Below are 18,771 nucleotides of genomic sequence, written 5' to 3'. Positions count from 1 at the left end.
CCCATGTCAACCTAACACTATGTCGACCTAAACCCAATGTCGACCTTGTCCTATGTCGACCTAGACACCTGTCGACCCTCACCTATGTCGACCTAGACACCTGTCGAGCCAACGGTGTTGACCTAAGGACTTTCGACCTAAGTGGTGTCGACAACACGACCGTATCCCCAGTGCAGGCAGCACCTAGTCAAAATATTCCTGCCCGCACTGTCTATTTGTCCAGGTGATAGCGACACTGTGGGGCCGCACAGCCATATAACCCGTCTGGTACACAAGGGGCAATTCTGCCTAAACTCCTTCTAGTCGATTTTGATGATGTAGGCAAAATTGCCTGGAAGAATCGCCCTGTGTGTACACGGCTTAACCCTCTCTGCACATAGGGTAGTATTCTGGTTCATTCACTCAGATGCGAATTCGCATCCTTGCCAGTGACCCAGATCCCGCCTGTGAATGGTGGTACGCCGGCCCACCATTTGCACTGTCTGCGAATTGATGTTTGACATAAACATCCATTCGCATGCCACTGGGACCCTCCCACATCTTTCGATGGTCGCTGACCATCGAATGATGTGGAAGGTATACGCATATGTAAGGTTGCTCAGAGCAATCTTACATATGCGTATATGCTTGGGGGGAAGTGGGCGGGCAGCTGCCAGCCCCCCCGCATGTCCGTTACGGCTCCATTAGCATGAGAATGCTCAGCGTTCTCATGGTAAGTCCATTAAATACATTCCCATATGCTAATGGCCAGCCACCCCCCCTCCATTCGCTAGCATGAGTGCATGGATGCATGCACCAAGCGCATGTGCATTGCGAAAATATTGGCCTCGTGTGAACAAACCAGAGTAAGGTCCAAATCACATCTGCCCCACCTGCAGTGCAGCATGGTTCTGCCTAGTTGTGTGCTTTTTTGCTATGCTAACAAAGCTTAATCAGGCCCACGGTGAGCTCCTCACCATTTGGGAGTGGGCCGCGATGGCTGCTTGACATGACACGCCACCGATGTGACCCAAAAAATGTCCGACCCATGTACGGCCCAAAAACAATTAGCAGGATTTTAGCGCAGAACGGCCTTGTACATGCATATTAGGGGTCGTACGCATGTGCAGTCTATCGATAGTAGCCTGGCCTGTGTATTTGCACCCATGGGACAGGTCTGAATTAGGCCCATGGCACGGGAGTCTCCGTCAGTATGCAGGGCCTGATTCAGAGTTGATCGCTGATTATTGAATACGCAGATCGACCGATTATCGAATAACTGCGCATGTGTATGGTTTAAAGTGCACATGAGCGAGCCCAAATAGCGACAGAACACAAGCATTAAACCCCCAAATATTAAGTATTATCCCCCTACAAGATATTGGTCACTATATATAACACTATATAACTATGAGGAAGCCTGTGTCTCAGATGTGGGTCTGGCCGATAGTAAAAAACATCGATGGTCATCCATTAGATATTATGCTGCTATCGATAGAACCGATGGCCATCCCTAGGCTGGGAATGAGACAAAAAAACTGGGTTCGCAATTCGCAGCCTCTGGTCAGGCCGGTGACGTCACACAGCCCCAGGGGCCTCCCAGATGAGCTCACCCAGGAGTAGTGGGGGCTGGTTGGAGTACCGCTATCCACCTGGAGGGGGAGGCAGAGAGATCAGTAGAGTGGGGGTTCCTGCTGGAAGAAGGTGTCCACTCCCCCCCACCTCCCTCTCCTCCTCCCCCCACAGGACAGGAGGCCAGCAGGTGAGGAGACCCTGCTGCTGAATGGGGGGTGTCCAGTCCTGGTGACACCGGAGGGGGGTCTCTCGCACGTCGTCCTCCATCAGCTGCATCTTGCAGTAAGGGATGCTCCAGTCTCCCCCCCTCCTTCAGCCTGCACTCCTCCTCCCATGTACCGCACACAGAGAGGCTGAGCCGGCATGTGTCTGGTGTGCAGCCGGTCCCCTCCTGTACCTCCCTGGCTGCTGCCTGACAGAGACACATCTGATGTGGAGCCTGTCCCCTCCTGTACCCCCCTGGCTGCCTGCCACAGACACATCTGATGTGGAGCCTGTCCCCCCCTGGCTGGCTGACAAAGGACCGCAGCCCCCCCTGTCACCATGACCAGCGCTGCCAGCTGGGACTTTCTCCACCATATCTCTGTCATCTGCTTTGGTGAGTACGAGAGTACCTGTGATTCCCCCCTTCCCATTACATGTAAGTACCTGTGATCCCCCCTCACCATTACACGTGAGTACCTGTAATCCCCTCCTCCCCATTACACTTGAGTACCTGTGCTCCCCCCTCCCCATTGCACGTGAGTACCTTTGATCCCCCCCTTCCCATTACATGTAAGTACCTGTGATCCCCCCTCACCATTACATGTGAGTACCTGTAATCCCCTCCTCCCCATTACACGTGAGTACCTGTGCTCCCCCCTCCCCATTACACGTGAGTACCTGTGATCCCCCCTCACCATTACATGTGAGTACCTGTGATCCCCCCTCACCATTACACATGAGTACCTGTAATCCACTCCTCACCATTACACGTGAGTACCTGTAATCCACTCCTCACCATTACACGTGAGTACCTGTGATCCCCCCTCACCATTAAACGTGAGTACCTGTGATCCCCCCTCCCCATTACACGTGATCACCTGTGATTCCCCCTCCCCATAACATGTGAGCACCTGTGATTCCCCCTCCCCATAACATGTGAGTACCTGTGATTCCCCCCCCTTCCCATAACATGTGAGTACCTGTGATCCCCTTCCCCATTACATGTGTGTACCTGTGCTCCCCCCTCCCCTCCCCATTACATGTGTGTACCTGTGCTCCCCCTCCTCATTAAACGTGTGTACCTGTGACCCCCCCTCCCCGTTACATGTGAGTACCTGTGATTCCACCTGCCCCCTTCCCCGTTACATGTGAGTACGTGTGATTCCACCCCCCCCTCCCGTTACATGTGAGTACCTGTGATTCCACCCACCCTCCCCGTTACATGTGAGTACCTGTGATTCCACCCCCCCACTCATCTTTACATGTGAGTACCTGTGATCCCACCCATCCCCCCTCCCCGTTACATGTGAGTACCTGTGATCCCCCCTCCCCGTTACATGTGAGTACCTGTGATCCTCTGTTACACGTGAGTACCTGTGATCCCGTTACACGTGAGTACCTGTGATCCCCTGTTACACGTGATTACCTGTGATCCCCTGTTACACGTGAGTACCTGTGATCCCCTGTTACATGTGAGTACCTGTGATTCCCCCATCCCCATTACATGTGAGTAGTACCCTACCAGCCAGCCTTGTGTATGTGCTGTAGTGTTACACAAGCATGGTAGCACAGTCTTCCTCCAGTGTAATTGCTATAACTATTAGCTGCACACATCCTGTATCTCCTCCAGTCCAGCAATGGCGGGGTTACTGCTATGAGATCATCTGCTATATGTGTCACTGAGAAGTCAGGACTGGTGTGTGACCCCTGGCTGCAGTGCTCCTGCTGTATGTTATTGTATGTTATATATAATACAGTGTGTGTGTGTGTGTGTGTGTGTGTGTGTGTACTGTATGTGTCACTGAGGAGTCAGGCCTGTTGTGTGGCCCCTGCAGTGCTCCTGCTGTATGTTATATATAATAGAGTGTGTGTTGGTGTGTGTGTATACTGTATATGTGTCACTGAGGAGTCAGGCCTGTTGTGTGGCCCCTGTAATGCTCCTGCTGTACGTGTTTGTGTGTGTGTGTGTGTGTGTATGTGTGTATATATATATATATATATATATATATATGTATATATAACAAGGGCTAGAGGTTTCAGCGACTAAATATACCTGTGCAGAAACCATGGTTCTTTGTATAAAATAATATATATTTATTTAGAAATGTGCACACGAGCACTACACAGAATTTTAAATAAAACAAACAGTTGAAATTTACACAGAGAAAACAAGATAAAAATATATATGTCTTTAAAAAATATAAGAACATAACTTATCTATTGGAGGAGTCAGCAGGCAGGCAGGCCCAACGCGTTTCGTCACTTAGACTTGATCAAGGGGCCCCCTTGATCAAGTCTAAGTGACGAAACGCGTTGGACTTGCCTGCTGACGTTTGTTATATAGAAACTCTCTTCATGTGACATAAGTTTGAACATTTCAGGTGCCAATAAAGGTCCAATCCCACGCCGTGCGATTTAAAGGTGTTGGAACTATTACCCCTGATGAAGTCACTTTGGTGACGAAACGCGTTGGGTCTGTTCCCATGTTTTTATTAAACGGATTGAAAATCACAGTGTCTGAGATGCTGATTTTCTAATTATTTTAATAAAAAATATTTTTTTTATCAACAGTTGTATTTATATAAAAACAATTGTCCATTGAGGTTAAAGTAGCGCACTTCACATTTTTCCTACCATTTCTTTCCCACTCTATCCTCCACTAACAGGGAGGTTTTGCAAAGTGAAGCTGACCGATAGAGTGCAAACAACAGTCTGTTCTCCTTCTCTCTATCTATATATATATATATATATATATATATATATATATATATATATATATACACACACACACAATAGATTGTGGGTGTCCCTCTAGTAGGGGACCTAGTGTTATTAGCGACCTATTCATTTAGTGCAAATCTAGGGATTTTGTAATATATTTTTACAGCTCGGCAGTAGGGTTAACTATTGGGGTGAGCTGGGAGAGAGCTTCTCCTACTTAACTATGTACAGCAGTGTATATGGTGTAATGGGCTTATTGTGGGTTAACTGGAATCCCCCGAATCTATGTAGGGGGGAACTTGATACCTGCTGTGATCTCTCCATTCCTGCAGGCCGCCACTACGCCCATTGGTTTCAGGTAAGGGTTGTTAGGTTGACAGTGTCTTCAAGAAGTCAACTACTGTTGGTCGACACATCAAAAAGGTTGACGCGCATTAGGACAAGATGGCCCAAATACAGTACATGTTTCCCTTTTTGTATTCCAGAGATTGGCCCACTGTCATCAGCAGATGCACCGAGCTGGCCCTAGCTAATTTGATGTCCTAGGCAAGATTTTGGCTGATGCCCTAGCACTGTTGCTAGTTCCGCCCCCTGACCCTTACTGCTGACTGTAGACGCTTTCCCCCATCATTATAGCAGTTTGCCGTATCTGTCCATAGTCACCCTGCCGGCTGACTATAGACGCGTACCCAGACTTTTGTTTAGGTTCTGTACTCAGGCATCTTTGTTTTGGTATGCCCTTAACCCAGCCCATTATGATCATTTTGTTTATATATTTATCGTGTCAATAGCCCAAATCGAGAGAGTGTGTACAGTGGTACAATCTTTGTCTTGCGACTGTTTGGACGGGAGTACATCGGACGTCGCAAGTAAAATTGTACAGGTGCGTACGCGCGTATCGGCTGTTGTTTGTGGATGGTCCGAGGCGTCTACGGACGGTCGAACAGTCGCAAGAAAACAGGGATTGTATAGATGTGTACCCAGCTTTACATAGATGTAACTGGGAGAGCGAGTTGGGTGGGATGTGTTCAAACTGAAATCTAAATTGCAAAGTAAAAATAAAGGTGTCTTCTGGCTACATGCAAAAGCAGCAAGTATGTACCCTTCGCAGAAAAAAAAATAACCCCTTCAAATCTCTCTCTGCACCTGTTACATCTGCCCACCAGCAGTGCAGCATGTTGTTACCCATTTGTTTGTTTGGTTTTTATGCTTTATTTTCATACATGAGTTAGGCCCACAGTACGGAATCTGTGTAAAATTGACTCTAACTTAAGCAAGCACCATGTTTGGCTCATGTTCGTTTCCGTATTTACCAGAAATCCTGTTGCCTGACATGTTGGGTAGAAGGTGCAGAGGCTGATTCCAGGCGTGTAATTCCCTGCAGTAATGTAGCAGTGAGTCAATAGGTTACAAATAACCAGCGTCTTAGCAGTAGACTTGGTTCATGTCAGTCTTTAGTGAATCGACTTCTTTGTGTCTGATTCTCCGGAACGTCTGGTTGACGTGCTGACACTGAACATTTCCTGGGAGATTTCCACAGTATCGAGTGCTCATGTGACTGTTATCAGTAAATGTATGTGACCTGCTTGGCATGTTGTCCTACATAGTTCGACAGGCATTACATCATCCATGTCAGTGGTAGGCTTATCATAGGCTTGTGCACGGCTTGTAGGGAAGATAGGAAATAAAACTTGTTTTTTTTTATCATATAAAATTGCATTTTTTTGTGATTAATCTCACACCTAGTTGAGCAGTTAGAGATTATTTTAGGTGTTTTCTGAAAACATTTTATCGGAGGTCGGATGGGTAGAGCATAAGAGGACTCGGAATCTGACACATCAGCGATACTTATTAGCACCTGTGATGTATCACATCTGATCAGCGGTGACACACTGATAGTCTGTGGGGAAGCGTCGCGCAGGAGAGGTGCTCTGCATCCTATGGGGGTAGCGGCAGGCAGGCAGGAGATTTCAAAACTCACATTCAAATGAATGGGTGGCTGCTAATTGGCTTAGAATTATCTCTCAGCCAATCAGCGGCCGCCCCTCATTTGAATGGGAGTTTTTAAATCTGCCAACCCGCCGCTACCAAAACTCCCATTCATATTAATTGGCAGCCGCTGATTGGCTGAGAGAGCTCTGTCAGCCAATTAGCGGCAGCCCATTCATTTGAACATTGTACTTCTCCGGCAGCTCCTCTTGGGGCACTGTATACATGCGATAAATCACATGACTTTTATTAATGTCAAAAACATCATCAATGTAGATCTTCTGCTGTCGACATGGTGATTACAGATATAGTAGTCTTATTTACTAAGCCTTGGATACAGATAAAGTACAAACCAACCAGCTCCTTTCTGCCATGTTACAGGATGTTTTTGAAAAATGACAGTTTGGTTGGTACTTTTTCTCTCTCCAAGCCTACAATATAAAACCCAGCGGACCTGTGTTTGTAGTTGGGTGTAATCACTGGCGCTCTGTGTGTGAGATGCCAGGAGATTATGTCTCTGGTGAATGCTGCAATCCATCGCTGATTCACTTTCATCTCCAGTGAGCTCATTTCTCCGGCTGATCTCACAGGGACCTATTTACCAGCCCATGCCAACCTCTCGCAGGCTGCTTGCATCATCATCTGCTTCACAGCCAGAGACTGCAACCGTCAGCAGTCCCTACAGCTGAGTGAAGATGATGGTGACATGTACGTGTTGTCTACATGCAGATAAACCTACAGTATGTTAGACCGCAGAGTGCTGATTAGGGGAGACAGGCAGGAATCGGCATTGCAAAAATATCAGTTCCCCGGATTCCGGTGTTACTTGGGCTTAAGTTGATCAATGAAAATCTTTTTTTTTTTAGATTTTTAAATTGCATATAAAAGACAAACATTCACATAACACACACTTACATAACTTAGCCATAAAAAGAAAACAAAAACAATACATTAATCATTCCCACCCCCAATTGCTCCTAGTTCAGTATTTCTCGCTTATATATCGCGTGAGGATCGCATATTCACATTTTTCATGGCTATGACAATACATTTAACAAAAACATCCAAAACACAAATCCAGCTTAACCTACCATCCGTATTTATCCTACCTACCTCTCCCTACTTGTAATTCTTCCTACTCTTATTATGACTTAGAAAGGAAAGGATGCTGCCATAGATATTAAACTGACCCATTAGATCTCCATCTGCCTCTAAACAGCCTTAAAAAAAAAAAGTGACCGATACACCGTTCTTAACCCTATTTACACTGTCTTTACTTGCCCTCTTGATAAAGAAGTGGGAAAATAAAAAAAGGGGGGGGGGGGGGGGAATGGAATGTCTATTCTACTAGGTAAGGCTATAAGTATATTCTACCCATCCTTTACAGTGCTATTAATATATTATCCTTAATTACCATAATAAATATCTCGTTATCTTTATATCTTATAATTTACTTTATTATCTTGTGTTGCTTTCTTATCTTGTGTTAGTATCTAATTACAAATGTGCTAACTTCTATTATATGTCCCTTACTTATAAATATTCAGTGCTTAAGTACTTATCGGGCACTAATCCCTATTGCCCCATACACACCATATCTTCTCAAATTTACTGACAGTGTTTCTGTGCACATATATATATTTTTCATGTGATTTTGTGTATTCTACTAGTGCTTTCCACTTCTCGATCTCCGGACCTATATTTGCCAGCCAGGTTCTGGCGATTATTACTTTGGCTAGTGCACATATATTGACAATAAGGGCCTTAGTGTACCTACTTAACCTCTGACTAGCACAAATACCCAACAGGCAGCATTTAACTGTTAGAATCTCTCTATTGATTCCCAAATCCGTCAGGGATTGAATGACTTTACCCCAAAAGTCCTGTACCATTGGGCATTCCCAAATCATATGGTAGAAGGTACCAGAAGATAGTTTACATTTTGGGCACTTATCCGATGACCTTCCTCCAAATTTGAATAATCTTATTGGGGTTAGATATGACCTATGTAATATATACAATTGTATTTGCTGTACTCTACTTGAGTTTGTTGCTCTTGGCACTACCTCCATCGCCTCTCTCCATTCTCTTATCTCTATAGGGCCTAGGTCTCCCTCCCACTTTACTCTCACCTCATCCATGTCACCCATTTTAGATTGTAACATCATGTTGTACAATGTAGCCGTTAGTTTACGTTTTCCTCCCTTCAAGATTTTCTTAATTGGGGAGTCTCCAAATACTGGTGGTTGTCCCTCAAAACGAGCTTCCACTATGCTTTTTAATTGAAGGTATCTAAAGAGATACCCAGCCGGTAAAAGGAACTCCTCTTGCATCTGACTAAATGATTTGATAGTATTATTATCATATATCTGACTCAGCTTAGTTACCCCAAATTTCCCCCAAACCCTGTGTATTTGGAGCTGTTCTGTTTCCCTTATTCTCTGGGGGTCATTCAGAGGATATTCCATATCCAGTGCCGTAAATTCCGTTATACTGTTGGCTTCTCTCCATATCTTCACTGCTTGGATGATCATTGGTGCATCTTTCCTGCATATATTACCTTTCACTAATTTCTGCAGTGGGGTATTTCCTCTTTCTTCCTCAACTATCATATCACTAATCCCTTCATCCGCGGAGGAGGGTTCCACCCACACGGAAAGAGATGTCAGTTGACTTGCTATGTAATACAGCCTAAAATCAGGCAGACCCATCCCCCCCTTTTCCCGTTTCCTCATTAGAGCCTGGAGTCTAATTTTAGGACGAGTATTACCCCATATAAAGGAAGACAGTAAGCTATTGATTTTCCTAAAGAAGGACTCAGGTACATACTGTGGTGCGTGCTGTAACGCATATAAGAATTTGGGAAGCAGTATCATTTTAATCAGATTTACTCTACCGGAATTTGTCAATGGTAGCCTCCGCCAGATCTTAATTTTATTATTCAGGTATGTAATTAAGGGATCTAGGTTTAGTCTCTTATAATCCTCAGGGCTCCTAGAGATCCAGATTCCTAGATATATGATAGATCAATGAAAATCTTAAACGTTTTATGCCCACCCCATTTCCCCATAAGAATAAAATATCTGTCCTGAAAAAAAATCAGGTTTGGGGACACCAGTCGCAGGATTCATAACCACGTTTCCCAACAAGCCAATATCGGCTTCTGGCTACATGTGAGGATGATCTAATGAAGGACGGGGCAATCACTATTCTGTCCTTGATTAGTATACACCAGGTCACATGGGAAGCGGTCATCTATTAGAATGAACTTAGGTCTACAGTCATTAGGTCGACCCCACTAGGTCGACTGGCAGGAAGGTTGACCTGACTTAAGGTCAACATGGGCCAAGGTCGACATGACTTAAGGTGGAATTTGCATAAAGGTCGACATGAGGAAGGTCGACTGGTCATAAGGTCGACATGGGGTTTTTCACTGTTTTTTTAGCCGACATGTGCCGACAGGCGGTATTTCATGCCCTACCATCCACTAGGGCGTGGAGGAGGTTATTAAAGCTGTGGCGAGCGAAGCGAGCCACCGTGCCCGAAGCATTGCGAGCAAAGCATTGCGATGCGAGGGTCCGATTCTCATTGCCAACTGTGTCCATGTCGACTGTGTCTACATTCGGATAAAAAAAACAGTGAAAAACCCATGTCGACCTTATGACCAGTCGACCTTCCTCATGTCGACCTTTATGCAAATTCCACCTTAAGTCATGTCGACCTTGGCCCATGTCGACCTTAAATCAGGTCGACCTTCCTGCCAGTCGACCTAGTGGGGTCGACCTAATGACTGTAGACCTAAGTTCATTCTGACAGATGTACCGATTCCGGTCACATGTGGTATTGCCTGGTTGGCCAGGCAGCACAGGGGATCGGCCACTGATGCGTGATTTGTTGTGCCAATATCTCTCCAGTGTGTGTGCCTGGCTTGATGTCTCATTTTGGAGGAAAATAGGTAATTTAAGGATTCTTTTTGTGATATATAGGGGTAACTTATCGCCTAAAGCGTGCCCCACAATACACCGTAATTGTGCGCTACAATCGTAAAAATATGGCCGGAATATTTGTCATTCCCAGTCCCTGCAGATGGTGTGGTTTGGTTATCACACCTGTCCTATACATCTGACCAGCGTTCAACCAAATTACGTCTGGAGATCGTCTCCATATACAGGTAGACCACTGATAATCCAGCATCCACGGTTCTGAAACTGTTCTGTATCGAGCCGTTCCAGAACACTGACACAATGGGGCTAAACAATATAAAGGCCCTTATTCTGATTGACGCGGACTTTACCGCGTACTTACGGATCGCGTCTTTATGGCGTCTGCGCATGCGTGGAGAACGCTACGCGCATGTGCCACGCCTTGACTCGGTACCAGTTCGGCCAAATCCCGTCCAAAACTGTTCACCGCTATCAGTCGGGAAATAGGGGCGTATTATGGGCGTCATGCGGAATGACACATGGGCGTAGTTTCAAAGTGGGCAAAACGGGGCGGAAACATGGGCGGACACGGGGGAGTACACTTATGTTGGGGGGCGTACATTCGGAAACCACTCCGAATGCACGCGATCAAAAAGGGCAGAAATGTGCGGTGTCCACAAGTGTACTATTGCTTTGCGGACACCACTCGTTCATGCGGTAGGCGAACGTACGCCTAATGACTACAACCATTAACACCTGAACCCAATAGAATCGACTCCTTTACTCATTACTCACTAATAGGACGCTTGTCAGTGCTTTAATTGAAACCATTGCACTTACATTGCTGTAAGGGTTAATGTGTGCAATGCATGTGTTAGGCATGCTTGTAAGGATATATTGGAATCTAATTGATTCCAATTCCAAATAAGCATTTTTTTATGAGGATAGGTAATTGAATAAGTGGGTCATGTGATGTATAGCAGAAGATACTTCATAGTGGGTTGTTTGGCGTAAATACTCCGCTTACGTGCGGTAGCACCGCTTGGCTCCCGTTCGGATGCGGTATTCCCGAGCATACTCTGTAATACTCTGTAATACCGTGCCGAATCGGAGTGTTTCTCCCGCACACGCATGCTTTGTATGTCGTCCGTAAACACGCCCTGTTCTTAAAGAGTGAGTCCGTCCGAATGCGGAGGACCCGTGGGCGTTTCTACGGACGATGGCCGCACGCGGCAAAACACCGTGGCGTGCGGACCGCACCGTAAGAATGCGGGAATATCCGCACCGATCAGAATAAGGGCCAATATAATTACAGAATGCCAAATGAAAGCATAGCCAAGATGGTGGAGCTAAGCGGAGGGGATCAACAATAGATATAGGAGGAAAAGGCTCTCTGTATTGTATGGATGTCATTTGGATTCTTCCTTAATTGTATGGCAGGCACTTTGAAGTTCCTTGTATTCCATGGCGTCCATGCGTACTTTTTGTATTGTATGGTGGACACTGAGGTGATTTCTGTATTGTATGGTGGCCACTTGGATGCTCCCTGTATTGTATAGTGGTGACTGGGATACTGTCTGTTTGTATGACAGACACTAAGGTCCTCCCTGTCTTCATGGTGGCCACTAGGATGTTTTCTGTATTGCACTAGGACAACCATTTTTCATGAATGATGACACAAGGCTCGTAATGTATGACCACAGGGTTGATCTTGGTTATGTCAACTATTCATGGTCGACCAATTGACTGTACCTAGACATTGTCTATGAGCTCTACCACCCCCAGTGCAGTAAGATAACATGAAGCTATGTCTAGGGTTAACATTCCCCTATATTAGGCACAATTAAGAAGCCTTTTGAGGTCAGGCGGCTGCTTAGGAAGTGGTTCTAAGTGAAGTCTAATGTGAAACGGTCACAAGTTTAATTCACCACTTCCTCGCTGGACACTTAGCAGGATTAATGCGCTTCTGATACTTTCTGAGCTGTTCCTGACAGTTTTTCCCCCAGCGCTAATAACTGATATGATCTTAATACGAGTTACAGAATGAATCGCAGCTGATTTACATTAATCACTTGTCATTTACATTGTTTACACAGCTGATTATTATGTGATAAAACACTGGGAAAGGAAGAATGGAAATCAGTGTAAGTTAAATTGATTTTATAGCAAACCGCATCTTGTTATTTCAATCTGACTTATTCTTACTATGCACATAGGTATAATGTACATACAGTGCAAACGCAGGATTCCTAGAGGGGGGGTTTCCAAATACCGTCCACAATCTTCCACTATGTGGGACATTGGAGCAAGTGCACAGTCTGGGGGAGCAGTAGAAGAACCTAGTAACGACCCTGAACATTAATGTACGCAATGGTCTTATTATTATACACTGGATACTGTATGGAATACAGTATTAATATCTAACACTATATATGGTCTATAGTAGTCAGTAAAAGGTTACACATACCATAATAAATACCCAAACATAATAGAACCAGTGCTGCACTTTCTAAGCTCTCATACTCCCACCTCATGGTAAGGCTCCTGTCTCTTCTTCCTGGCAGCTGCTCTCTGCTCCAGTGCGCTGATTGAGGACTTACAGCAAACTTGGTAGAAGAAGCTGCTACCACTGGGCATGTGCAACAGCTCCGCTCTGTCCCCTACACTGCATGATGTGGCGGCAGCGCTAGTAATATTATAGGCTAAATTCAGCCTGGATCGCTAATTACAGAATTTGGAAATCAAGCTATTATCAAATGAATGAGCATGTGTACTGTATGTATTTCGCATGCATGAGGAGTATTACAAAAGCCTATGGATCATAAATGCAATGGAGACGCAGTTTGACTGATGGGAAGTCGGCATTTGGGGGTGGTACTGGCTGTTTTCTGGGTGTGTCATAAAAAATGCAGGCATGCCAAGTCGCTTCTGAGGAGGGTCTGTGAAGTCAGCGCACATCCAGCCTGTCGCAGTGTAGTGGCAGCCTTAGACCCACTCACAGCAGAGTCTCTTGGATCTGCGATACATTAGCAAATTTGTAAGGAGCATTTTTTCTCTTTCTATCTGGTTGGCGTCTTCCTACTCGCAGTCCACTGTATGATTAGTGATCCATGCTGAATTACATCCTATATACCATTGCTATTGTTGTAATAATGTGAGCCACTTACCAAGAGGAGGTGGATTTCCAAGCAACCGGACCCTCCCATCTCATCTGTCTAATTTTCCTGAAATGATACCAAAGAAGGGATTCGGCATGAAAAGCCGGCGGTCGGGATCCCGACGCCGGAATCCCGAACGCCGAAATCCTGACAAGGGGGGACGTGGATCGCCCCCACTTGCGGGCTCGCTGCGCTCGCCACGCAGCGGGCCCGGTGCCTTGCTACGCTCGGCACACTAATTTATTCTCCCTCCGAGGGTGTCGTGGACACCCTCGGGGGGAGAAAGTGTCGGGATTTCGGGATCCCGACCGCCGGGATTTAAACTGCATCCCCAAAGAAGACCCAGACATTTGTCTTCTAGCTCTGCAACAATCAGAAAATGCTGCACATACAGTGCAATATATAAGGTACTTTCGGCATTACATAGGTGCCAACTCCTTCTGCTCTCCTGGTAGGTGTTTGTGGTTCCGCCCAGCGGTGCCGCAGCATATTGGCATTGTGCGCACATCGGCACTAGGGGCACAGCTGCGTTTTTGCAGCATGGACAATTATGGAATAACTGCATGTGTGAGCCATTTGTCCGACAGGAACCTGCGATGATTGACACCCTGTGGGCGTTTGTGGGCAGAAACACAGCTGTATACTGCGTTGTGTACAGGATCGCAGAGCTGCTTCCCCCACATTATACCATTATTTCCTCCTAAACACTTCAGATTGTGGGGTTGTCTGTATCTGTTGTACCAGGGACAGGCTCTGCATCCTGTGCTATTGTATCACCACCTGGCACCGTCACTTGTATTCCCCCAATACACCTCAGCGAGTTGCTTAGGTGGCCGAGAGCTGGGATGTGCTAGGAGCAGCTAGAACTGATGTCTTAGTACATACAGAGAGGTGGGGGGGGGGGGAGGGGGCTCCTATTGGGTGACTTTCCCAGGTGTCCATCCATGTGTATGGCGCGCATTGTGAGCACCTGTAGATGCTGAGATACAGTACTGATTACTGCATCCTTCTATTCCGCAGCTGTAATAGTGCCTGTATAGGTACAGTCTGTAACTTATACACCCCCTATGAGGTTTTAGGTAATCCGGCCCTAGTGTAGTACATACTGGATAAATATGTTATCCCGGCGGTGGGGATTCCGGTAGCCCAAAGACTGACTTGGCATCCCGATACAGATGCCGGGGTCTGTTAGTAAGCTAACCCTCTCCAACTACCCAGTAGTACGGACAGTGTAATGGTTAGCATTACTGCCTCACAGCGCTGAGGTCATGGGTTCGATCCCCACCATGGCTCTAACTGTGCGGAGTTTGTATATTCTAACCGTTGCGTGGGTTTACTCCGGGTACTCCGGTTTCCTCCCACAATCCAAAAATTTACTGGTATGCTAATTGGCTCCAAACAAAATTAACCCTAGAATGTCTGTGTGTGCGTATACATGTGGTAGGGAATATAGATTGTAAACTCCACTGGGGCAGGGACTGATGTGAATGTTCAACTATACTCTGTAAAGCGCTGTGGAATATGTGTGCGCTATATAAGAAACTGATAATAATAATAATAATAATAATAATAACTACCCCACTAATCCTCCCAGTTTTCAGTATAACCATAACCGGCCCTCCCCGAAGCCTGACCCTCATTCTTCCCGCTAGTGCCTAAACCTAACCCCCTTACCACGCTGCCTAAACCTGGCCCCTCACGCTAACCCTACCACCCCTGCTAAATTCTAAGTCCCCCACTAGTGCCTGAGTCAAAATCCCACCTTCCCAGTCGCACGCTAGCCCACTCCGCTTACTTCCCGATCGGGAGGCCGGCAGTCAGTATTCTGGCGTTGGTATTCTGACCTTTTTCATGAGTAATGCAAAGGGCAGCTGCCCATTGTGCTACTAATTGCATATGTATCAGTACATGATGGCGGGATGTACCACAAGTGGTTAGCACATCTTGCCCAATATCACCTGACCCATAGATCTAGAATCCAAGTCTCTAGATTGCTGAGACGAGCAGTTTGTGGAATGGCACAATGCATTGTGCCGGCATCAGAAATAATAAGTTACAAGTAAGGAGTCTGGTGAGATCTATCAATCCTTGGAGAGAGATAAAGTACTAATCAATTAGCTTCTAGCTGATGTTTTACATGCTGTGCCAGGAAAATAGCAGAAGTTGATTGGTTGGCACTTTGTCTCTCTCCAATATGTAAAACATCTCCCCTGAGTGATGTCCTCACACTAGTTAGTGTCATATCTCAGTGGCAGAGATGTTCCGTCATGGGCAGGTCAGTGGTAAGGTTGTAGCTAGGACAGGAGGTGCGGATCAACACTGCAGATAGCTGTAAAATGATTGTTGTGCCTTATAAATAAAACCTGATTCTTAAATTCTACTCTCAAACCTTTCTGTGTCCCCGCCAGGAGATCCCAGAGGGTGGGGGTTGGGTTAGTAGTAAACTGGAGCCTATTGGTGCGCGAAGCCTCTAGGTAAGATGAGATGTATACAATGCACATTCAATTACTAATCAATATAAATAGAGGTAACGCCAGCGATGTAACTTTCGGAGTCATTTAAAATAATTTGAAAGCAAATAGTAGAATTGTGATGCCCTTTTTAGCTCTTCCTAGAAGCAATGGGGGTGATTCAGTTTGGTTTGCAAAAGGAAACAGCTTCTTTAATGGACAAATCATGCTGCGCTGCAGGTGGGGCAGATGTAACGGGTGCAGAAATAGTTACATTTGTATATTTTGTTTCTGTGCAGAGTAAATACTGGCAACTTTATTTTTACACTGCAATTTAGAGTTCAGTTTGAACACACCTCTCCCAAATCTAACTCTCTCTGCACCTGTTACATCTGTCCCCTCTGCAACCTACATGGGAAGTTATTCTGATTTGATCGTTCCCCCCACATGATCGCACGGGGTAGCGATGTTTAGCGATTGCCCATGCACAGCCACTTGGTGCGAGCGGGCATGGCGTATGGCTTATATGCCATCCCGTTCGCACCTTGCAGTGTGGGCGGGGGTGGCGGCGACGGGCTGCACCCATGGGAAGGCCCAGCGTTTCATGGGCGTTCCCATGAAACAGCTACGCGTTCCCATGGTAATTCAGTGAATACACGGGTACCGGGGTTGAGCAGCTGACGTCATCGGATGGCAACTGTCCGTCCTTTTCACGTACAAGGTAACGGCAACTCTAAGACACCAGAGAATTTTGCAGCTTTGCGTGTGCACCAGAATAAGGATATAGAGGTCTATAGAGGGTTCTGTACTGTCTGTAAGGGACGATATTATCTGGTATTATTACAATGGCGCAGTAACCCCTTATTACCCTGTAGGAGTGCGACAGTGCTGAAAATGTGTGAAATAGGGTTGCAGTGACACTTCTACTGGGTAGCCCCACTAAGACAATTAAATATATGATTTATTAATCGCATCACTGATCCCTTTGTATATTGATTGCCTATCTATGTAAAGGTCACTGAGCCTGCATTCATGCTGAGGCCGGCGGGGAGCAGTCCGTACAGGCCAGCGTCCCCCAACACTTGCCGTAAGGACTGTTACATGTCGTTATGAAGGCTTATATAAACCTTTATTACGCTTTTCATGCATTAATAAATATATGAAAAGCATCTGCCACATAATCCTAACTAAATAATTCCCTTCTTAGACGATGATATACCCCTGGGTGCGTCAAGGGGTGCAGTTACTCAAAATCAACTACAAAACAGACATCAGGCCAAAGTAGACCATTAAACCAACCATTGCCAATCTTTTTAATAGAATAGATACTTATACAAATCTCTCATTTACTTAACAGTCTGTTAAAAATCGACTCAATTCAGACTTATCTGAAGCTGATTTGTTTAACTATTGAAGATGGGATGTTGCCCTTAGCAACCTGACCCTATTTTAAAAACTGTCTTTTAGTAAATTTGTTTGCAACTGCTTTCAGCGCCACGCCTGTATCTGTGTTAGTGGTGTGTAGCCACCCCCCTGTTACTTTACAGGAACCGTTCAGGAACGCCCCTGCAATTCTGCTACCGTGCCTCCAAATTTGATCTGCGTCTCTCTCAGCAAACTGAAGGCATACAGGTGTTGTGACTCAGGCGCCTGCGCAGTGAAACCATCACTGCGTTCGACATCGCTGCTGCATCACAGTCAGAATCCCTCCCTTTGTGTGAAAGAACTGAGCAGCTCTGGCACGGCATAAGTAAAAGTTCTGTTCTACTGATGTTATCATGTTAGCACCTGGATCCTGAAAGAAGAGGTTTGTGCTTGGCAGACTTATCATTATTCAAATCCCCAACCTATCCCCCCTTCATCTTCACAGCTGCCTCCATTCCTACAGGTGGGCCCAGATGATGTTTTAGAAATAAACTGAAATGAATCGCTCGATGCTTTGCGCTGAAATCCTGCAGCAATTTGGCAAAGTGTATTCTTGCTGGCAGCAGTCTAAAGTCAATATTGAGACAGCCTCTCACTCCCATCTCTTACATCTCGTGTCCCCCCGGCTGCTCAGAAATCAGTTCTGCCTGATTATCATCCCACTGATGGGAAGAATTAGCAATTGCAGAATATTTACTGACTATCTGCAGAGATGACTTCCCCGGATTAGCCTTCAGGGCTGGCTAATTAAATTCCAATCCAGATGAAGGCGTTCGGCTGTGAGATAAGAGCCAGCTTGCCCACCTAGGCAGCCGACATTGCTGTTCAAAATGTAAAGCTTTTAAATGGGATGTTTATGTCAGGCCTGACATTGTAGATTTTTGATCTTGTATCATTTTCTGCTAAGCCATATATATATGTTTCTGGATGCGTAGTGCCTGCTTGGAGCATGCCAGGCTGCCAGTTGCCTGCCTGGAGTGTGGCTGGTTGCAGGGTGACCACTTTTGTAAAAGAACTTGTAAGGTTGCACAGTATATGGGAAACTATTGTGGTAAGTCTTTGGGCTTTAGTATAAACTGGTTTAAGGGGCTCCATCTATTAGGCCAGTGATGGCTAACCTTGACACTCCAGCTGTTGTTGAACTACACATCCCAGCATGCCCTGCAACAGTTTTAGCATGGCCAAATAGCAAAACTTTAGCAGGGCATGCAGGGATGCTGGGATGTGTAGTTCAGCAACAACTGGAGTGTCAAGGTTAGCCATCACTGTATTAGGCCCATTTTGGTTCTTCAGCCTGAGAACAGACTTGCACCTGTAGAGGCAAATAAACGTATGTCAGGGCTTTAC

The 18,771-nt window shown here is 45.9% G+C and overlaps 1 protein-coding gene across 1 annotated transcript in view; it reads left to right on the top strand.

Moving 5' to 3' along the window:
• The first annotated feature begins 1,564 nt into the window (after positions 1-1,564).
• LRP3 (LDL receptor related protein 3) overlaps positions 1,565-18,771 on the top strand; it is a 37,981-nt gene continuing 20,774 nt past the window's right edge. Inside the window, exon 1 of the mRNA XM_083164770.1 lies at positions 1,565-2,152. Within this exon, the coding sequence (XP_083020896.1) occupies positions 2,098-2,152 (55 nt within the window). The 5' untranslated portion in view covers positions 1,565-2,097. The remainder of the gene's footprint in view (positions 2,153-18,771) is intronic.

This window comes from Crinia signifera, chromosome 11 (genome assembly GCF_055691185.1).
Source record: "Crinia signifera chromosome 11, ASM5569118v1, whole genome shotgun sequence".
In the NCBI taxonomy this organism is placed as follows: Eukaryota; Metazoa; Chordata; class Amphibia; order Anura; family Myobatrachidae; genus Crinia; species Crinia signifera.
Note: the sequence above shows the minus strand (reverse complement) of the source record. Positions and strands in the feature narration are given on the sequence as shown.